Below are 23,259 nucleotides of genomic sequence, written 5' to 3' on the forward strand. Positions count from 1 at the left end.
ACACTGCTCATCACTGCAGCACTTAATACTTAACATTTACTGAGCCTCTTACATGTTTTAAGTGCCCAGGATACAGAGCTAAATCAGACTCTTCTTTGCTCTTGAGACAAAGAGGGACACAAAAAATTACAGAATAAGGTCCATGAGGAAGGAGAGGGTCCTAAGTAACAATCAGAGGCAGAGAAGCCCTCCCAGAGAAGGAGTCACTCAAGGTGAATCTTGAAGGATGACCAGGAGCTTAAATAAAAAGTGCCAGAACGGCCCTCCAAGTGGAGGACACAGCATTGGCAAAGGGAAAGCAGCAGGGGAAAGCACGTTGGATACACCTCCCTGCCTTCTTCATTCTCCAGCATCCACAGGCCCCTGGGTCCTCAATCAGCTGCCAGTCTCCTTCAATGAGAGCTGAGGTGGGGCCCTCTGTGCTCTACCCCTGCCCCTGCCTACAGTGACCATCTGAACCAAACCACCCCTCACCCACTGATCCAGCCTTCTACTTCTTCCTCAGGGAACTCAGAACTCATCCTCCTAACAGGCAGAAGGCCTCTGTGGCAATTTCGAGGCTGCCTCAGAGAAAGAACCACACAGAGGTGTGTGACTTTTGGCCTCTGGGAATGACAGGCCTCAGACCCACTCAAACCACCCTACCCCCATTGCCTACAGCCCATGGTGAGGCTCCACACAGGCCCACATGAAGACACATGACACAGCAGGACACAGAGGGCCAAATGTTCCCCTTTATTATGGTTCATTCAGTTACCACTGACAGACACATTGGCTCAGGCAGGTCAACTGCCAGTTGGAGAATGGTCTGTGTCTCCCAGAAACAAAGAGGGGCAGGGGGCACCAGCAGAATGCAAAAGCAGGTGACTGGCTGGCCAAAGACCTGAGGATTCCCAGACTGACCTGGGCCTTCTTCCACCCAACCCTCAAGCCAGACCATCCAGCAGAGATGAATCTGTGCCCAGCCCCCACTTCTTGTACTGGCTCCCTCCCCAGGAAAGTGCATAGTTGCCTGGAGATGCAGCATCCCAGGGCCTGGACAAGCTGGGCCACACACAGGTAGCAGGTCTTCCTAAGGGCAGAGCCAGGGCATGGCCATACAGGTCTGAGCCAGGAAAGAGAAAGGGCAGGTAGGACAGGAAATCGACTGGAGGTGGCATCCAACAGGTCAAGAATGCTGGGCTGGCAGCTGGACCACAGGCCTCCTGGAGTTACCAGAGAGACAAAGAGAAAGGGAGCCAGAGGGCTGGGAGGGGAGAAAGGAAACGGGAGGAAGAACCTAGACCTAGGGTCTCTTTTCAGGTACTAGGGGCTGTGACAACTGCTTTCTGCAGAGAAAGTGGTGGAGGAGAGAGCCAATCACATTCTGGCCCAAGCCTAAGGGACCATTAGGAAGATAACTTCCCAGAGGCCCTGGCTCCCCTTACAGGAAAATGAAGTACCTGGAGCTCAAAGCTCAGGATGGCACCTGGAAATCCAGGTGTTGGGTTCTAAGCTGGAGCCACCCAGAGTGGCCAGGCGGGGTTTGGTTTTTCAAGCCAAATAGCCCAGGTGGGAGGTGGGGGCAGTGAGTGAGAAATGGGGAGCTGCTCCTTGGGTGAGAACCCACTCCCCTCCAGGCCTCCAAGAGAGCCAGGGCCTCTACCAACAACATTCTCACAATGCCTGGGACAGAACAGGCCTGCAGTCACTGTCCTGGAAAGGAAAGGGGTTGCTGACAGGGTGAGGAAGGGCCAAGAATCAAGTCTAGTAGGCAGAGGGAAGCAAGTAATCTTGATTTGAAAAAAAACAAGAGCCAGACAATCTCCCCTCCCACCCCACCTAAACTGAAATCACATTCCAGCCATTGTGCTTCCACATAGGATTGGGCCTGTGCTTCTTCCTGGGCCTTGAGTTCAAGTGCCCAGAACTGCCCTATGGCCAAGAGTGAGCTGGGGTGGGGGGGATGCATGATCCCCTCTCACCGGGCCCTGCCTGCCTTCTCCTCTGATCTTCCCTCCAGAACCAGCCCTCTGAGCCTATCCCTTCTATCAGACCCAAACAGAACAGCTATTGCTCCCAGGAATCCAGTGGTCATTCAGAGACACCTAGCACCTGCCCAGTGGGCTTGAGCCAACCAAACGACACCCAGGGACCAGTACTTATTTACATACCCTCTGCTCCAGCTGCACCTTTACACCTGAAAATTGCCTGGACACTACCCAGCTCTTCAGGGAAGGCAGTGGAATCTGCCCTTATGGATGGCAGATGCCACCTAGAACACAGTAGGGGTAGGGTAGGAGAATCAGGCCACAGCCGGGACATAGGCAGACGGGGCTCAACGGGGCTCTGGGAAGAGAAGGAGGGGAAGGCAAGGCAGGGAAGAGAGGAGGCTGCCTTGCATTTCCATCCCCTGGGATTCAGGTACCCAGGTGGGCTCCGTATCTCCGGCTGTGGGCCCTCCCACATCAGGGCTAAGGCTCAGCTCCCCTGTCTGCTTCCTTGATCTGGGAAGGGGCTCAGTCTCAGGAGCAGATACAACTGGGACACTCAACCTTGGAGAAGACAAAGAAAAGCCACATAGAGAAGAGAGAGACCCTGGGCAGGAGAAGGGACCACAGGAATCTGACAGCAGGAAGAGAGGAGGGGAGGAGGAGGTTGGGGGTGGTGGCGGGGAGAGACCTGGATCAGAAGGAGCAAAAGAAGATCCTCTGCAGGTCTCCACTCTCCCCCCCTACCATCCCCATGAGTTCTAAATACTGCTGCTTCCCAGTAAGACCAAAAGTGGAAAGTTTCAGCTCATAACCCTTGGGAGGGGGCCAGGCTCTTCTGCTATGCCTCCCCCTGCCCCATGAAGGGTCCCTGGGCCAAGGTCAGAGGGGGCAGCCTGGTGGAGGGTGGGGGGCTGGTTTAGTTCTAAACATACATCTAGCACCACAACAACAGAGACCTTCACTGCACACTATTCACAAGGGGACACAGACACAGCTATCACCGCACGGGACAGCTCCACGTGAATCCAAGGGTGTGGGGGAGAGGATATACATATATATATATATAACTCTGATTCTTTGTACAAAGTGGAGGAGGAGAAAAAGGGAAGGGGGAACCCTGCTTGGTCACCACTACGTGTGGCTTGAGCCCCCGTTCCACCGGCCCCCAGCCAGCTTCTGGTAGGCTTGGCTCGTTCACATCTCATTGGAGTATGTGTAGTTGGGGGTGGCAGAATACTGAGTGTGCGGCTGACTCATGGCACCCTGCGCCGCCCCCATGGCTGCATTCTGGGCCGCCTGCTGCACGTGCGGGTTCTTCCATGCCCCTGTGGTCCACTCCTCCTGAGCTTTGCTGAAACTCCCCCCGCTGCCCCGATAGAATTTATGAACCTGTAGAACGAGGAGCACAAGGAAGGGTTAATCAAAGGGAAGAGGCAGCCCATCCAGAAAAGACATGGGAGCCAGAGAAAAGTCACCGCAAAAGCCAGTCCTCCCTCCCACCCATGCCCTGTGCACTGGGAGCAAAGTCCACCAAGCCATTCCAGAGTGAGTCCCTTGGAAGACCCCTGGGTCCTCTTGTAACTTGGGAGAAGGGTTGTTACAGATCACAGTCCCTTCCCAACACCACCCCCTAACCCTTGAGGTGACCACATACCATGCTGAGGGCAATGAAGGAAAAGACAGCCATGACCGTGAACATGACAGTGGGAATGAGCATCACCACCGCTGAGCCAACGTTCGTTCCGAAGAAGGAAATGGTAGCGATCCAGCCGCTGCAGAAATAGGCCAGCTGTGGGGCTGCCTTGCATGGTGAGGGGTACCCAGGAGCCACCCCACTAGAGTAAGGGACCATCTCATTGTCACAGGGAGAGACCATATCATTGGATGCAAAGGGCCTGTGTCAGTGGTTCAGAAAGAACCCCTGGCTCAGGAAACAAGCTCCTCAGACATAAGGCTTCCTTCCCTCAGTTTAATCTCATGATGCTTGATACCCATCAGCACTCCTAAAAACCACTGCAAGGTTCTCATTCCCCTCTGATGCTATGGCTCTGTCTACTATAAACTATCCTGAATCCTTTCACACTTCCAATAACTCATGGTGTTCCCACAGGCTAGGCAGCTTAGCCCACAAAAGTAAGCAAAGGACACACCCCAGGTGCCACCCTGCTAGCCCTGGGTCAGTCCCAGACACCCCAGTCTCTTACCAGACACCCCAGCCTGGGATGCCCACAGCCTGGATGATGCTGATGACCAGCTGGGCCATGAAGGTGAAGAAGAATGCCATGAAGCTGAAGGAGCTGTCAGTCCTGCAACAGAGGAGGTGGCTTCCATCACCTGGGTAGAGGGCCAGGGCTTCCCTGCCTTCAAGACTTCTAAGTCCTTCCAAGTTTAAGTGGGTACACAACAGACAGAAGACATTTAAAGGCCTTAGTTAAGGGGACAAAATAGGACAGCGTTTACCCATGGATCTTTGCAAGTTTCCATGTGTTAGGCCTGTGTGTACAACATTACATAGGGAGAGATCTCCTCATGAATGCACCACTCACTGGTACGTGGATGGTTGGCCCCATTGGCACAGAAATAGATGGGTCCATTGTGGCAGGAATAAACAAACCCATTGTCAAAGGTTTGGACAGCCCTACTGGCACCAAGACATCTAGGTACATGGATGGATGGTCCCATAGGATAGAAAGTGTCATTGGCACAAGAACGGACACACTACAGGCACCAAGATTATAGCCTAATTGGCACATACATGGATGGGTCCAATAGGCAAAGATATTTGAGCTCACACTGGCACTGAGAGGGACACTCCATTGGCACAAAGATTGAAAATCCCACTTGACACAAGGCAGACACCCATTGGCACTAAGACAGCTAGCCCTACTGATACATGGGTGGGTAATCCCTTTGGCACAGAGTTGGATGCCCTCATTAGCACATAGTGTCAGTGGCACATGGATGGCTTGTTCCATTGGCACGTGGATAGATGGTCCACTTGGCACCAAATCAGCTAGCCCCACAGGTACAAGGATGGACAGCTCCATCAAGACAGGTGGCCCCACTGGCAAAACTTATCATGCAGCTAGCTGCCTGGGGTAGGGAAAACAAGAACAGGCCCGGTTTCTTTGTTGCCCCCACCCAAGGGTAGAGTGAGGAAGGAAGGAACTAAGAGAAAGGTTCTAACTTCCAGCCCTCTCACCCCAGCCTAGAGCTCCCAGGAAGCCTAAATCCTACCTGGCAGTCTGAGCTGAGGGTAAACAAAGGGAAAGTGAGTTTGCAGGATGGGAAAAAAAAAAAAAAAAAAAAAAAAATTAAAAATATGTAGAGAAGAGACAGTAGAGATGGGCAAAGAGACAGGGTTAGGAGCTGGGGTTCAGCACCCATCACTTACTTGAAGGCCTTGTAAATGGGCCGAAACCAGCAGACGTAGGAGCAGGGTGTGAAGAGGATGAGCCAGAGAAAGGCGAGGCCAAAGTTGGTAGCTCCCCCGCCTCCGATCAGCCACGCGAGACAGCCCACCAGGTTCACGGCCAGCGTTACGCTATTCACTGCAGACCCAGGAGCACATGCACACACAGAGACAGACACCAGACACACACACAGACACCAAGGCCCATGCAGAAATATATGAGCACCCAGACACACACACATCCCCCACAACTCAACACAGACCCACAATCAAACACAGGCAAACAGCACAAGCACAGAAAGATGAAGACATACACAAACACACATGCAAACCGCATTTGTACAGATTCACACCCACAAGTCACATCAGTGAATACACACACACAGATACACAAGACACACGTATACATACACACACACAGGGAGTACAGACTGTGAGAAAGAAAACTGGGAGCTCAGACCAACCGCCTCCCACACCCGTTCCTGGGGATCTGAGAAATCCAGAGAACAAAGAGTCTCCAGATCAGGAACTCAGAGCCTCAGCCCAGCAAGCCCTGTTGAAGGGCCCCAAGGCCTCAGCCTGGGAGAAATGCTCTTCTCCTTATAAGAATTTCTCCTTATAAGAATGGCCTCAGCCCCTGGCCATCCCAGACCCACAGCAATCACCAAGCCCAAGGCACAGGAAACCCATCTTCCATCTTCTCTTGCAAGGTAGGGCATGAAAAGGGGAAAGTAAAAGGTAACATTTCTGTAAGCCATTGTACCATCCGCTCCACACTTAAATGGGGCAGGCAGCAGTGGCTGGGATCTGTCTTTCTTTAATCCATTTCTTAGACAACTATTATGCCACCTCCTCCAAGAAGCCTTCTTTCACTACTGCAGCCTTATTCATCTCCCATCCCTCTGACCTCCTGAAGACTTGGGCACTCTCATGCTTCCCCAGGTACAAATCCCAGCCCATCAACCAAACTAGAAGCTCCCCGAGAGTGAGACCCAGGCTCCCCCTCCTCTGTGCCCACATAATCTAGCTGAACCTCGGAATCACTGTATCCTTGAGTCACAGCCAGCAGGGACCTCAAGTCTCCTCATCTGATGCTGTCACTCACACACACCCAGGTCATCTGACAAAAGGGTGCTCCTTTCCTCGAACATTAGACTGAGTCCATTTAAGGCCCCACAAAGACTTACTGAATAAATAAAGGAAGGCAGGCTTAATCTTGGCCTCAAACAGCCAGGTATCTATGGTCTTGGCTTCTGAATAGAACCCTGAAGCGTCTCAAGGCTTATATACACTTCCTTGGGAACACAGCATCTGGCAGGCACCTAGTGAGGACTTAGGAAGATATTTATAGCCCTTAAATCCAGCTCCTGGATGAGATCTTCTCAGGGGCAGAGTTCCCAGAGCCCAGGGCCAGTGCTCTCCAAGTCTGGCCTGACAATGCTGTCACCTGTGAAGGTACACCCTTCTCAGGGCCCCTCACAATGAGGGTAAGCATTTCTTTCTGTGAGTTTCAGCTGTATTTCCTCTATCCCTGTTTATTGCCCCCAGATTTCCTGGAACTTTGGTGTCCTCACTGATTTTATTTGTTCTTTATATAGAACAGACATTAAACTGTTTTTATATTGGTTTACATCTCTCTTCCCAGTCCCACTTCTCTCCAGCTCACTTGATCTAGTACCCCGGCCGTAATTATTCTACTGCCACAGACCATGAGAAATCGGGGCTTTTAAACTCTAAACCTCAAAATCTTAGAACATTAAAACTCTAGACTCAACACAGAGCTACATGGAACCACAGCGATCACTGAGACAATACCCTCTTTCCTATAAATGAGGTACCTGCCACTTGGGAAGTGGGGTGACCAGCCCAGCCTCCTCCCATATCTCCTAAATCCCAGCTGAATGTTCTTTTTGAGCAATTTTCCAGAGAAAGCAAGAAAAATGAGGTTTGAGGGGAGGATTCCTCTCCAAATCCAGAATCCTGAGGCAGTCACCAGAGGTTCCCTGGAAAACTACTCCAGTGAAAAGGAGAAGGAGAGGAAGAAATGAGCAATTACACCGCAGACAGAGACCCCCACCTGGCTGCTCTGTGATTGGGAGATGGGGAGAGGCCTAGATGGGAGGTTGAGGGAAACTGAGGCTCAGCTGGGGAGTCGGCCCAGGAGAGGAGCCTGCAGGAGTCAGGCAGGGAAAGGCTTACTGGCCCACACAGATGCTGCAAGTGAGGCTGAAGGACACTGGGCCTGTGGGGACCCCGTCCCAATGCCCAGCACCCACCAGCCTTCCCCCTCCCCCACTCCCTAGCTATGGCCCACCCCCATCCCACAGCACTCACGCATCCAGAGGTAGTAGAGGCGCTTGGTCATGCTGAGATGCTGAGGAGGGATATCCGCCTCAAAGTCTTGGTAGAAACATGGCTTGAGCGGGATGAATTTGGGCAATGGTGGGAAGTTGTTCACTTTCTCTGTGGGCGAGGCACATCACATGGTATCACCCTGAATGTTCCCCTCCCTGATGATCCAATATGATCACTCTTTCCCCGGCCTGGGCTGCCCTCTTGGCCCCTGTGGGCACAGGCCACTTTGCTAACCCCACCCAGCTATCCCCACTGCCTCAGGTCTCCCAAAGTAGCCCTGAGGCAGTGTCACTGTCTCTCAGAAGAATAAAAACAATAAACACTGTCCATCAGGGGTGCAGCACCCTCTTCAGTGGGGGGCCAGTTCCGGGTAGAGGAAGCAGGATGGTGAGTCTGGGTACGTGGGTTCTAGCCTCCACTCCAACACTCATGCTCTTGGGTGAGTCACTACCCCTCTCCAGACCTCAGTTTATCCAGTGGGGTGGGGGTCAAACTAGATATGCCCTACAGGTCCCTCCAGCTCTGAGCCTTTGGAAACCACACAACTCAGAAACCAGAAGGAAAAGGTCTCAGAGTATTAGAGAGTAATGGTGACAGAGAGGATGGAGACTGAGCCACCCATGCCACTTATCAGTCAGACAGAGAGTAGGACGAGAGCATCAGGATGCACTACCTTGGTCCCCAGGGTCAGAGGTCTGACAGAGGGCTAGACAGTGAGGGTCTTGGATAAATAGGCCTCAGTGGGGAACCAGGGGAAATCCAGGGGCAAGAGGACAGAAATAACCTAACCTTCAAAAACTAGGGGGCGTAAAGGGACCCCTACCTTAAGTTCACTGTTACATCCTACCCAAGTGGCCCACCCTCTCCTTACCTGACATGATGGCACCAGCCGGCCCAGCGGCCTGTCCACTCCTCTTTGTCCTGAACTGGAAGGAAAAAGAGCCAGAGAAGGTTGAGGATCATGGCTCACCCAACCTAGTCCTTCTCTTAGTCCCAGCCAGGCTGCAAACTCCCTGGAGCAGGACTCATCCCACATTTCCACGGTGGAATGAACCGGAGGCAGCTCCCACCTCACAGAGCAGCAATGAAGACCCAATGCAGCCAAAAATAAATAAATAAATAAATAGGTAGATAAATAAATAGATAAATAAATAAAATCTGTCAAAAAATTAAAAAAAAAATACTGATATGGAAAGAACTCCACAATTACAAGTAGTTGAAAAAATGCAAGACACAGAATAGTTTATGCTACCTTTCATATTAAAAAAAAGAAAAAAAAGGAGGGGAGAGGAGAATAAAAATATTTTTTGCTTTTGTCCCCAGAATCCTACTTCTAGTTATTTACCCACAAGTAAGAAACAACAAATACATGTTATTCAACATGACACTATTTTGCAATAGCAAAATGTTGGAAGCAACCTAAATCCAACTGTTTGAATAAACTATGGTACATCAGTCAATGCAGTAATATACAGATGTAAAAAAGAATGAAGATGATCTCTATGAACTGCTATGGAATGATTTCCAGGATATACTGTTAAGTAGAAAAAGCAGGGAATTCCCTGGTGGTCCAGTGGTTAGGACTTGGCACTTTCCCTCACGGGACTGGGTTTGATCCTTGGTCAGGGAACTAAGAACCCACAAGCCTCGAAATGCGGCCAAAAACAGAAACAAACAAAAAAGAAATTGGAGAGAACCATTAAAATTGAAATAAAAACAAATGAAGCTATCTATACTGTGAATTGATAACACAATCACACAGGAAAAAGAACTGGCCAAGTGACTTGATCTCAGTACTCTGTGTTCTCTTAGAGGGATATATCTCAAGAGCAAAAACAACTGGAAAGAAATCTGAAATCTTAGCGGGTTTACTCTTACTGTTGGTACTAGTGTGGTGATTCTGAAACTCTGTCATGTGAACCGTAGCAGACAGCATATGAGAGAATGTGTTCATGTTGTTGGAACCTGGGTTCTCAGTGTTAGGTATGGAGACAGAATATGGAATATAGGAAGGTAAGACAGAGTCCTGTGATGTTGGATTTGAATTGGAGGCATCAATATGAACTCATGACTTTAAAAATATGTGGCTGGTCCCAAGCCAGGACAAGGAAATACAACGTTAGCCTAAAACATCTTGTGGTGCCAGAAGCAAGAAGGAATTCAACTAATTGGTGTCAAGAGGACACCAGTTTGAAGGAGCTACCACCAGCCAAATTTGGGAGAATTAAGAGCTTCAAAAATAATGACAGTAATATAACATTATTAAAAAATAATCCATGAGTCCAAAGTGACACTCTTATTTTTAAAAAGAAGAGGGAGGAAGGAAGAAAGAAAGCTATTCTTTGCAGAAGAATGCTAGCACTAAGTGTAGGAGTGACAGAATTAGAAAATCTCCTAATTTTGCAATCATGAATGTAATAGCTGATTCAGACAAGGATCCTCAGTGGCTGCTAAATCTTTCACTGGATGAAAGATTGTTGGGGAATCCCCTGGTGGTCTAGTGCAGCAGTCCCTGACCTCTCCGGCACCAGGGACCAGTTTCGCGGAAGACAATTTTTCCATGCACGGTGCAGGGGTGGGGGGGTGGGGGTGGTTCAGGCGGTAATGCAAGCGATGGGGAGCGGCAGATGAAGCTTCGCTCTCTCACTGTGTGGCCTGGGTCCTAACAGGCCTCGGGCTGCAGACTGATGGGGGAGGGGGGTTGGGGACCCCTGGTCTAGTGGATAAGACTCTGCACTCCCAGTGCAGGGGACCCAGGTTCAATCCCTGGTCACGGAACTAGATCCCGCATGCATGCCTCAACTAAGAGTTCACATGCCACAACTAAAGAGCCCAAGCGCTGCAACTAAAGATCCTGTGTGCCGCAACTAAGACCTGGTGCAGCCAAATAAATAAATAAAATATTAAAAAAAAGAAAAGCTACATGGCAACAAAAACTGATGTGTAAACCTTGACTGGATCCTGGTTCAAGAGGGAAACACTGGGATATCAGAGGAAACTTGAATATAGACTCTAGATAATATTATTATGTCTATGTTACATTTCTTGGGTGTGATAATGTTATTGAGGTTATGTAGGAAAATGTCCTTTTTCTTAGGAAATATGTGCTCAAGTGCTTAGGGGTAAAGTATCGTGATATCTGAAACTTGCTTCAAATAGTTCAGAAAAATAAGAAATAATGAATGGATAGATATAGACAGAATCAAAGCAAATGTGGCAAATGCTAACAATTGGTGAATCTGAGTGAAGTTATATGAGTGTCCCTTGTATTATTCTTTCAACTTTAGTTTAAAGTTTTCAAAATAAAAAGCTGGAGAAAAAATATGAGTAATGTCAGTAATGGATCATAACACACTGAAAAGAATGCATAAGTGCACTATAATACACAAAAGAAAGGGAGGAGGGAAAGAAAAGTTCTAATATAGAAGGAATGACATAATTTTTTACATCATTATTTTGCAACCCCTATGTCAGAACTGGTACAGGCAAGGATTATCAATGGCTGCTTAAAACACTGGGTGGAAGGTGGTTAGGGAAGAGGGGAGTCACACAGTCTGAGTGTCACCCTCCAGATTATATATTAATCACAAGAGAGAAAAGGTACTTCTATGAGAGGATCTGGCAGACCAAGTGACCAAACTTAGCATTTCTGATAATGGGACAAAAGGACATTAGGTGCCTCATGATGTGATACACACAGAAGGACATAAGATCATCAATGCAGTATTATTGCCAAAATCTTTAGTCTGAAAATAATTATTAAGAAAAAGAATCTGACAAATCCAGACTGTGGGAAATTCTCCAAGATAAACGTTAATGTCGTGAAAGATAAAAATTGGTAAAGGGACTCATCTAAATTAAAGGAGACTAAAGAGACATGCAACCAACTGCAATGACTGGTCCTGGATTTTTAAATCACAGCTATAAAGGACATTTTTAGGACAAGTAGAAAAATTTGAATATAGACTGAACAGTAGATATCATTGTTCAATGTTAAATTTCTTAGGTGTTGTGGTTACATAGGAGAATATCTTTGTTCTTAGGAGATACATGCTGACATATTTAGAAATACAGTGTCTTGTCTGCTACTTACTTTCAAATGGTTCTGCAGAAAAATCAGAGATAGGGAATTCCCTGGTGGTCCAGTGGTTAGGACTCGGCGCTTTCACTGCTGTGGGCCCGGGTTCAATCCCTGGTCGGGGAGCTAAGATCCCTCAAGCCACGCGGCACGGCCAAAAAAAAAAAAAAAAAAATCAGAGATATTGATAGACAAAGCAAATGTCACGAAATGTTAATAGCTGGTGAATCTAGGTGAAGTACCCTAGTACAAGCGTTCATTGCACTGTTCTTTAAACTTTTTGTAGCTTTGAAATGTTTCAAAATAAAAAGTTGGGGAAATAGACATACAGATGGCCAATGGGTATCAATACATGAAAAGATGCTCAACATCACTAATCATCAGGGAAATGCAAATCAAAACCACAATGAGATATCACCTCACACGTGTTAGAATGGCTGTTATAAGAAGGATGAGATACCAAATGTTGGTGCATGAAATCTTGCCATTTGTGACAACATGAATGGACCTTGAGAGCATTATGCTAAGTGAAATAAGTCAGACAAGGAAAGACAAATACTGTACGATCTCACTTATTTGTGGAATCTAAAACAAAATAAAATTTAAAAAAGCAAACAAACAAAAAACCAAGCTCATCCATATAGAACAGATTGGTGGTTTCCAGAGGCGGGGGCTGAGGGGTGGGTGAAATGGGTGAAGGGGGTCAAAAGGTACAAACTTCCAGTTCTAAATAAATAAATCACAGGGATGTAAGGTACAGCATGGTGACTACAGTTAATAACACTGTACTGCATATTTGAAAGTTGCTAAAAGAGTAAATCTTAAAAGTTCTCATCACAAGGAAAAGAAATTCTGTAACTATGTGTGGCGGTGGATGTTAACTAGCCTTATTGTGGTGATTAATTCACAGTATATACAAATATTAAGTTGTACAAATATCATTATGTTGTACACTTGAAAGTAATGTATGTCAATTATACTTCATAAAAATAAATAAAGGGACTTGGTGGCGCAGCGGATAAGACTTGGCGCTCCCAATGCAGGGGGCCCGGGTTCAATCCCTGGTCGGGGAACTAGATCCCACATGCATGCCGCAACTAAGAGTTTGCATGCCACAACTAAGAAGCCTGGAGCCACAACTAAGGAGCCCGCCTACAGCAACTAAGGAGCCCATGTGCTGCAACTAAGGAGCTGGCGAGCCGCAGCTAAGACCTGGCGCTACCAAATAAGTAAATAAATAAATATTTTTTTAAAATAATAAAATAAAATTTTAAAAATAAATAAATAAATACTTTTAAGTCAGGATGGGGATATATACAGTTGCATTTCGTAATACATACACAAAGAATCTCTAGTAGGACATCAAGAAAAAAATAATTGTGGTTCCTGGGGGCCAGAGGAACTGAATACATGCGGAATAGGGGAGTAGGCGGGAGGAAATTTTTACTATGTATCCTTATACCATCAAATCCAAGACACCATCAATTTTAAGATAGATCATTATCTTATTGAACAAAAGAAAGAAAAAAATGCCACCAACTTATAATGATAAGATGCCAAAATTTTAAAGACACAGACATTAAAATGTTTTCGGAAATATCAAAATGTTCATCTTAGAATTGATGAAATTTAGGACATCTTTTTGAATTATGAATCACGTAACTGTATTACCTGTTTAAAAAAAAAAAAGAAGTCAGGCAGAAGAGGATGAGCTGGCAAAGAATGAGTAGGAGCAGCTGATGAGGCAGGAGGAAAACCAGGACAGAGTGTGAAGTCTCCAAAGCCAGGAGTAGAGTGGACAAATATGACAGATGCCACTGAGAGGTCCAGCATGGAAAGGGCTGGACTGAAAAATGTCCAGTACGCTCAGCAACAGCAAGTCACCTGTGACCCCAGCAAGAACTATTTTGGTGGCGGTGGCAGCTGGGAGTTGGGGGGAGGGGTGGGAGGGGGTAGTAGCAGCCAAATTATATAGTTGAACACATAAGCTGAGAGCAGGTGTAGACAGCACGTTGAAGAAGCCTGCCTTGGAAGAGAACAGAGACAGGGTACTACCTGGGTGGGCTATGGGGTCCAGGGAGGACTATGTCTGAGGGTTGTTTGTTTAGGATGTTAATAAGCTAGAGATGTGAAAGATCCAGGGAAGAGTTGCAATTACAATAGAGACAGAGGTTAATTAATGGAGCAAACCCCTGAAAGGGGGAGAAGCATGAGGTCCAGTGCAAAGAGGTGGGACAAGCCTCAATCCTAACAGGTGGGAAGGAGAACATGACGCAAGCAGATCGGGGAGGTTTGAGGCCTTGGAAAGGACAGTGCACATCCCACATATCTGCTTCAATTTTCTCTGTAATAGGGGAGACACGTCTGAGTTGAAAGTGAGGTGGTAAGAGTAGAGGATGCAGCTAAATCAAGGGACAGTTACAACAAAGCCTGAGAAGTGCTCCAGGAGAGCAAGTACACAAAGCTGTGGGAACACAGAGGAGCACCTCCCTGGTCCATCCTGGAAAAGCCAGGGAGGGCTTCACAGAGGAAGCGACATCAGAGCTGAATCCTGGAGGATGAATAAGAGTTGGCCAGGAAAGGAAAGAACCAGGAAAGCACATGCAAAGGGAAGGTCAGGAGTAACAGCATGGCAAATTCAAGGAACAGAAAGAAGTAGAGCACAGATAAAGTCCAAAGTGGAAGGAAGGAAGAAAAGGCAACAATAGGGTTGAAAGGTGGGAGGGGCCAGTCATCCTGGCCTTGAAGGCCATGAGCAGGATTTGAGTTTTATCCTGAGACTTGCGAGCCACTGAAGGTTTCTATTCTTCTTCTTCTCCTTTTAAAAAATATAACCTCAAAGTTTCTTTTAATAAAATGAAATTATGTTGCTTTTTAGCAACATGTATAAAAATATCTGCAAGTTAAAAAAAAAAAAATCAAAGTGCATAAAGTAGAAAATACAAGTTCTTCCAAAATCCACCTTCTCAGTGGTCACCCCTTTAACAGTCTGACCTTTAGGTTTTTGGTTTTTATGTATACATAAGCATATATGACAAAAATGAGATCATTTTATACACGCTCTTTTATAACCTGTTTTTTTCCACTCAATACCTCATGAAAATGTTTCATGTCAATGAATACAGGTTACCTCAAACTTTTTAATGACTGGTCAACCAGGTCAACAACGTCCTTGGCCATAGAGTGGTCAGGTGTGACATGGGCTGATTTGGCAATTAGGAGGTCACAGCTTCAGGAAGTGGTGGGGTAGAGGCCAGCTGCCCAGAAATGAGGGAACATGAGGAGAGGAAGAGGGACAAGTCTAGCAGACTAATCTTTCAAAAAACTCAGCTGATGGACACCCCTGGTGGTCCAGTAGTTAAGACTGCGCCTTCCAGTGCAGGGGGTGTGGGTTTGATCCCTGGTCGGGGAGCTAAGATCCCACATGCCTCGCAGCCAAAAAACCAAAACTTAAAGAAACAGAAGCAACATTGTAACAAATTAAATAAAGACCTAAAAAAATTTTTTTTTAAATCAAAAAACGCAGCTGAGACTCTAATATAACATAGAGGATATTAGTGTCAACAAAGAAACACCATACACTAAAGGATTAATAGTAGCGATCTCTTGATAGTGACATTACAAGTTATTTGTTGTCTTTCTTTTATCTTTATTTTCTAAAATTTCTGCAACAGTCATATATCACTTTTCTAGTGAGACAAAGCCACAGGTTTAAAACAGCAGCAGCTAGAGGAAGACATACAGTTAGAAAGGTTTTTCCAGATAGGAGACTTGAGCATATATATAAGCTGGGAGGAAGGTATTATTAAGGAAAATGGTGGAGAGGCTGAAGATACAGTAGAGGGGGAAAGAACTGACAGACACTGGTACCTCAGGAGATAGGTAGCGCCAGCATCCATAGCACAGAGCAGGTATGTTAGATTAGGAGCCCTCCTTCTACTGGGATTCAAGAAGTGGAGAAACATAAGTGTGGTTCCAACTCCCACATACAACCCCCCTCAACTAACCCTCTCCATGAGTAAAGGGCTTTGGGATAATAGTCCAAGTTTGGAATACTCCTCCCATGGAATAGAATGGAAAGCTGATGGGAAGAGGAAAGGGGTTTCTAGAAGTGATGGAGGGACAGCTGAGGCTGGAGACCCTCCACGGAAGCAGAACCAGACTGCCCTGGTATGTGATGGCCACCAGAAACTTTCCATATTCTGAGTATAGAATCCAGAATTGGGGGGTCTGCTGCTGGGGTGGGACACACGGGCAAAGTGGCATGGTCATTGAGGGCATGAGCCAGAGAATGGTTAAAATCCTGGACCATGGAGTCCAGGAAGGACACAGAAGGTGTCATGCTCATGAGACAGAGAAAATGGAGGTGTCAGAGAACTTGAGGTCTCCTTGAGGTCCCAAAGTAGGTAAAGCAGAAATTGGACTGTGGTCAGAGAATGATACTGGAGTTTAAGATTTTGGAGGTGGCAACATGCCAATGATGAACAGACTCAGGTGTAGCTGGTAGAAAGGGTGGCCAAAGGAGGCATTGCCCCCCATGAGACAATGGGATGTGGAAAGGGAGACTGTGGTCCAGCACTAATGTCCTCCAGGGAAACAAAGAAGAGAGGCAGGGGGAGACTGGGCAATAACTAGATTGTAGGAGCCTCAAGGAAGGAGGCTCTAACCCTGGCTCCAGCCTGACCCCCGTCTGGTCCCAGGCTGTCTCCCAAAGGTGTGCCCATGGTTACAGAGAAGTCAGTGTAGCAAAGTATGGATGGTGGGAAAGCCAGCACTCAGGGCCAGAGCACAGAGCAAGGCTGCCTTGTTTGTACATGGTTAGCCCAGAGAGAATTTAGGCTTGGGAGGGCTACAGGAGACTGAGGTCACAAGAATGGAAGGTTCCAGGCTCTTCTGCTCTTATAGCAGGGCTTAGCCTTTATACTTGTATTGGGGGAGAGGGGAGCAGCAATGACTGGCCTCTGCAAACCAAAGTTCTTAAACTGCAAAATGGGAGAAGTAGCAATTTATTCCTCCACTGAGAGTCTTTCATAACGCTGGGAGGCACTGGGGGTGCTACATATCCCCCCAAAGATGTAGGCCTAATGAAGCACCTCCTTAGTTATCAATAAGACAGCAAATACTAACTGAATTTTGTTCAAAAAAACCAGACTATAATTTATTCCATTTCTAACTGTGAAGTTGGGAGGACAGAAGGTCCCACAGTAAAGAAAGTGAGGTCCATGGCAGAGAGAAGGGAGTCAAGTCTGGCCTCAGATCAGGACAGGGACCTGGGGTTAGTTCCAGGACTCCCTACTCACCAGCCCTCCCTCCTCCCCAGCATGAGCCCCCATCCTTGGCAGAGAAATGGTCATTTTCTTGCTGTCTGCCCAGAGCCTATCTGCTAAGATGGAAGTTTCCCCCTCTTGCTCTACCTCTGGTCCCCTTATCCCACACCCAATCCCATATCTCCAGCCCTGATGTCCCCAAACTATGACTATTCCTCAGAGAACAGTACACTCCTAGCATTGCTATCACTGTCCTATGATGACTCTTCAGTAGCCCCTACTGATCCTGTGCTTGGCAGTCAAGACCTTGTGTCTATCAGCTACAAACCTCCAACCCACCACCTTTTGCTTCTCTACCACAGGCTGACCTGCTTTCCACACAACCCAGCTTCAGGCAGATCATATCAAGCCATCCTGTCTGCTTCCAGTGACCCTAAACCAGAGCCCTATCACCTCCTCTGAGTCCTACTATTTTTCTCACACCCCACCTCTTCTGGGAAGCCCTTCCAGACATCGCTGCTGTGCCTCCCACTGCTTAAATTCTGAACCAGTTATTGGGCACCAAGTGCTCACTCATTCTCATCCAATCTCTTCCTCGTTCCATCATGGATGGGGCTTCCAGGAGGGACCCAGCACAGGGCAGGGCACAGAGAATGGGCAATTATGTTCTTGCTTAAGCCTTGGACACCCTCCCGGGGTAGGAGTGGAGCAACTGATGCCCTCCCCAAATCAGGCTAAGCCCACAGCTTCTGTGAACCCTGCTGTACCACACTTCCTCCAGGAGACCTTCAGAGACTCCGGGCTGTCAGCAAGGAAGGAAGTGCAGCCTGTAGAGGAACTGCTGTGGGGAGGGGGCAGGGACAGGGAGAGGAAGGCAGAGGGAGGGGGGAGAAAAGGAAAAGGAAGAGGTAGAAGAACTGAGAAGGACGCTCTAAACTAGAACAAGCAGCTTCCTCAAGGGAGGTCAGTACTTAGTCCTATTATTTCATCCCTAGAGAAAGGTGCTGGCAAAGAGATACCCAGAGAGAGGAATCAATTTGTTCAGAGGTGGCCAGCCAGCCCACCAGAGAAAGGGTTAAAGAAACAGGAACAGAGCCCAAGGCCCCTAACCAGAGCTCAGCTCCCAGGACCCTGCTAACTCTCCATGGGTTTGCTAGACCTAAGAAGACCCTCTTTCTGTGGCCCATGACCAGTCAGTCCTCTCTCAGCAACTCAGGCTCATCAAACCCAGATCAAATCTCAACTAGCACCATCTGTGCAGCCCCAGACAAAATCTCTTTGCCAGTCATGCCCCTGCAAGAACCATTTCCCTCTCTCAGAGGCCTGCCCCTTGGAGGCAGAACAGTTAGGGCACAGGCTGCAAAATTCTCCAGACTTCTCCACCCCATGCGCACAGTCACGTGGCTGGACTCACAGGCCAGGCTCCCCAACAGCTATGCTTAATTCCCACCTCTATGCCTTTGCCCAGACTATTCCCCGAAAATGCCCTCTGTTACCTCTCCTCTCATCCCAATCTCACTGCCTCCAAGAAGCCTCCTATTCACTGCCTCTTGCCTCCCTTTCTCCTTGTGCTCCTAGTGTCCACGGGAAAGTCTGCCCAGCCCTCCCTAAACTCCTTATCCTGGAGCTGGGGCATTGCCGGTTTGAACTACCTGAGATAGTGAATTCTCAGTCCAAGACTATACTTGGTTTTCCCAACCTTTAGATTAGGAGCTCCCAGAGGCAGGGGCAGAGACGGGTTCCCAAACATCTCACCCCAACCCTCGTGACTGACTCCGGTCAGCGTTGGAAGGAGCTTCATCTGGCGCCCCCAACACACCACCCCAAAGCCCTGGTGGCCCACAGGCTCAAGCCAATGCACCCATCCCATGAAGCACTGAGGTGGTTCAGACGAGTTGTCCAAAGGTCCGCCGCCTCGCTTAGGCGGGGTCTAGGAGGTGGGGAGTACAACCTGCATCCACCTGCAGGCGCCTCTTGTAAGGAAGGACTCAAAGGAGGCCACAGTCAACCCGCCTCCAGACGCCCCCATCCCAGGCCGCGTGCGCCATCCCCAGGAGGAGGAGGAGGCCTGTTTCCAGGGAACGCCAGGTGGGGCTGAGGGGGTATGGAGGGCCCAAGGCCCAGGCTCCAGAATCTAGGGGTCTGACGTCATCCAAGACTGGGTTCCTTCTGTGGGAGCCGGGAATGGGGATGGCGGGGGTTGGGGGGGTCTGGGGCACCCGAGGTTCTCTTTCCCCGCCCCAACAGGGAAGGTCACCTCGACTCTGCGCCTCTCCAGCTCGACCTGCCCCCGGCATCCAAAGGTGAAGCGTAGGGGGTACAAAGCTGGAGATGGGGTGACCCCTTCCCGCCCTGCGCCCAACTTCCCTACAAAGCCCTTTTCTGGCCCTTTAGGCCCGGGACTCACCCGCTGCTGTCGCTCGGCTGCGGAAAGGCCGCCGCGCTACGAGGCTATGCACCCAACGATGCGGCGCGGAGCCGGCCGCGAGCGGCTCCGGGACTGGCGACGGGGTGCGCGAGCGTGCGCGCGCCTCGGGCCAGTTCCTCGCGCGCCCGCGCCGGCCTGCCTGCAGCAGCCACTCTCGCGAGATTCCCGAGCTTCCTCTAGGGCCGCTCCTCCTGAACTCGCGAGAAGGAAAGCCTGGCCATGCCCGCACCTTACAGGAGCTGTCCGAGGTGCTAAGTTCCAGGGACAGGGCCCGATCAGGTGGTCGGCAGGCACGGCGGGGACAAGAGCAAGGCGAGAACGTCGAGGAAGAGACCAAGAAATGGGAGTCTGGTACCAATAATCAGAGCCTCAGCTTCCAAATCTGTAAACTGGGGAAAATAATAACCTCCATGCCAGTCCCAGAGCCACTGGGACGTACCAGAAAGGAAGAATGAGAGGGAGCTTTGTGAGCAGGAGTGTGATGACTGGTGAAGGCCCTTCAGATCCACAGACCCAAAGTGACAGAGAGGGGATGGAGGATGGAAGATCAGAGATGAAACATAAAGAGACAGAAACGAGACATAGACAAGGACACACAAATCCAAAAATGATAGACATAGAAAGACAAGAGAGGAGAGCCATGAACACAGAGACATAGAAACACGAAGAGACAGAGACATGGAGAGATCAAGATTTGGAGAGGAACAAGACAAAGAAAGAGGGGGAGAGAGCATGAGGAAGTGAGAAAGAGATAAGAAATAGGGACTGACAAACTACACAGAGGGATAGAAGGGAGAGGCCTAGAAAGAAAAACAGAAAAAGAAAGAGAGAGAGAGAGGAAGGGAGAGATAAAGAAAGAAACTGTGTTATGCAGAGATGAACACTGAAAGTGAGTAGAAATCAGGCTAAATGTTTAAAAACCCAGAACCAATGAGGGTTGAGAGAGACCCACTTGGAGATATGGGGCTGGGAGTGAAAGACAGTCTGGCTTTTATTGTGAGTGATGTTTACATTGTAAACCTCCTGTGGGATATCTACAACCAGGGCCACCCTCTGTCCTGCCAGCCAATGGCTCCTGCCCTCCACAGTGCCCTCCGCCCACACCATCCTGGGCCTGGAAGGGGACCTCAGTGGGTGGGAGACACTGAGGGGATTCTTTGCCCAGAACAAGGGCCCATTGTCTGGTCTCAGCCTGCTGGGAGTGGGGCCTCACTCCCACAGCTGGGATAGAAAGGGGGCCAGAGTGAAGGAAGGCAGACAAGAATTAGTGCAGGAGAGGCAAGGAAAGGGAGGGAGCCTCAGGGGCTATGGAGTGTTGTGCAGGAAGCATAATCTATGCCAATCAGGACAGAAGAGTCATGGGCTACAGGGCAGGACAAAGAGGTTCTGCTTTTGATCCTGTCCCTGGTTCACTTGCATAATAACTGCCCTCTATCGTGCTATAAGACAAGCTTTAGCTGACTTACAGAGTTGTGAGAGGACCCAATGAAATGAACATGACCCTGAGGAGGTTTTCAAACATGGCTCCTGCAGGAGAGATGTTGGGAGTCCATGTGGGCCTCAGGAAAGATATAGGGTTCACATCAGCCTCCAGGAGAGGGGACTGAGGTCCATGTTGAAATCTACAGTGGAGATGTCTGGGATCCACAAGGAATTTACAGGAGATATCTTGTGGTCCGTGTGGGTCCTACAGGAGAAATATTTGGGTTCCCATCTGATATCCACAGATGACTTTTCCCGAATCAAGAGAATTAGAAGGGCCTCCTATTTAGCTAACAACTGAGGCAGGAAAAGTGCCCAGGTCCAAAGTCAGAAGCCCATCTTTGTCCCAGGGGATTGTACGTTCAGAATCTGGGTAAATAGAAGGAAACAATGCTTCAGGAGTCACAGTCATTTAAACAAACTTTTACTTGACAAGCATTTGTTGAGTAACTATGAGAAACAGCATAGTGCAGTCATTAAGAATATAGACCTAGGGCTTTCCTGGTGGCGCAGCGGTTGAGAATCTGCCTGCCAATGCAGGGGACATGGGTTCGAGCCCTGGTCTGGGAGGATCCCACATGCCGCGGAGCAGGTGGGCCCGTGAGCCACAGTTACTGAGCCTGCACGTCTGGAGCCTGTGCTCCGCAACAAGAGAGGCCACGACAGTGAGAGGCCCGCGCACCGCGATGAAGAGTGGCCCCCACTCGCCTCAACTAGAGAAAGCCCTCGCGCAGAAACGAAGACCCAACACAGCCATAAATAAATAAATAAATAAAAAATAAATTGAGAAGAAATGTACCACAATTAAAAAAAAAAAAAAAAAGAATATAGACCTAGAGGGGCTTCCCTGGTGGCGCAGTGGTTAAGAATCTGCCTGCCAATGCAGGGGACACGGGTTCGAGCCCTGATCCGGAAAGATCCCACATGCCGCGGAGCAACTAAGCCCATGCGCCACAACTACTGAGCCTGTGCTCTAGAGCCTGCGAGCCACAACTGCTGAAGCCTGCGAGCCACAACTACTGAAGCCCACATGCCACAACTACTGAAGTCTGCGTGCCTAGAGCCTGTGCTCCACAACAAGAGAAGCCACCGCAATGAGAAGCCCTCGCACCACAACGAAGAGTGGCTCCCGCTCGCCGCAACTAGAGAAAGCCCGCGCACAGCAACGGAAGACCCAACGCAGCCAATAAATAAATAAATAAATAAATAAAATCTCTCTCTCTATATATATATGTATATATAAAAGAATATAGACCTAGAAGGCAGACTGCCTACCCCTCCCCAATTGTGTACATTTGAGCAAGGCACTCACCCTTACTGAATCTTAGTTTTCCACGCATGTAAAATAAGGATGATGATAATAGTACCTATGTCTTAGAGTTCCTGTGAGGACTAAATGAATTAACACGTGTAGACATAGGTAACAATTGAGACATTGCCTGGTACACAATAAGTGTCTAATAAGTGCTGGCTCATACTGTGTGCCAGGCTCTAGGGACACGTCTTTCTCATGGTGGAGAGCAGGAGTAAAAGAGCCAGAGCCAAACCGTGCAATAACAGTTAAAGCTTCTTCTCAAATGTGGTGACTGTCACATCTGCTCACATGCCACTCACCAACGCATGTCCTATGGCTAATGCCAGGGCAATAGGGAGACTTGCTCCCTCTAGAGGATGCAAGACATGACAAACAGTGGGGATGTTTACTCCTATAACAGGGAGAGAGCAAATGACCGGGAACAGTAATCCAGTCACCTACAGGGCCAGTTGCAGGTTGCTTATCTTTTCCTGCTCAGCTATGGTAGGAGGCATGTTGAGGCATGTCCACCCAACAGTCTCTGGGAGAATATCTATTTACAGGACAGTAACAACTGGAAAGAAAAGAGGATTAGCATTTACTGAACCCTATATATTTCTGAGTGAGATGTTAAGCCTCGTGACTATCCTATGAAGTAAATCTTTTTACCTCCATTTTGTAGATAAGGAAAGTGAGGTTCAGAGAGATAAGGTGATCTGCTCAAGAAAATAGAATTGATGTATCTAAGAAGTGGAAGAGGGGCTTCCCTGGTGGCGCAGTGGTTGAGAGTCTGCCTGCCAATGCAGGGGACACGGGTTCGGGCCCTGGTCTGGGAAGATCCCACATGCCGCGGAGCAACTGGGCCCGTGAGCCACAATTGCTGAGCCTGCGCGTCTGGAGCCTGTGCTCCGCAACAAGAGAGGCCGCGATAGTGAGAGGCCCGCGCACCGCGATGAAGAGTGGCCCCCGC

General features: G+C 48.6%; 1 protein-coding gene across 1 annotated transcript; it reads right to left on the minus strand.

The window, feature by feature from the left end:
- Positions 1-710: 710 nt before the first annotated feature.
- Positions 711-19,620, minus strand: SCAMP5 (secretory carrier membrane protein 5). The gene is made up of 7 exons (XM_036844094.1): positions 19,493-19,620; positions 8,612-8,666; positions 7,720-7,848; positions 5,368-5,524; positions 4,178-4,279; positions 3,628-3,745; positions 711-3,362 (listed from the first exon to the last, which is right to left on the minus strand). Exons 2-7 carry the CDS (start codon positions 8,616-8,618, stop codon positions 3,168-3,170), a joined length of 708 nt encoding a protein of 235 aa, XP_036699989.1. The 5' UTR covers positions 8,619-8,666; positions 19,493-19,620; the 3' UTR covers positions 711-3,167.
- Between the last annotated feature and the right edge of the window lie 3,639 nt (positions 19,621-23,259).

This window comes from Balaenoptera musculus, chromosome 2 (assembly GCF_009873245.2).
Source record: "Balaenoptera musculus isolate JJ_BM4_2016_0621 chromosome 2, mBalMus1.pri.v3, whole genome shotgun sequence".
Lineage (NCBI taxonomy): Eukaryota > Metazoa > Chordata > Mammalia > Artiodactyla > Balaenopteridae > Balaenoptera > Balaenoptera musculus.

Coding starts and splice junctions, on each gene's coding strand:
- SCAMP5 (XM_036844094.1), bottom strand. Junction 4,280..5,367: donor CCCATTTACAAGGCCTTCAA/GTAAGTGATGGG, acceptor CCTCTGTTGCAG/GACTGACAGCTCCTTCAGCT. Junction 3,363..3,627: donor CCTTCATTGCCCTCAGCATG/GTATGTGGTCAC, acceptor CTCGTTCTACAG/GTTCATAAATTCTATCGGGG.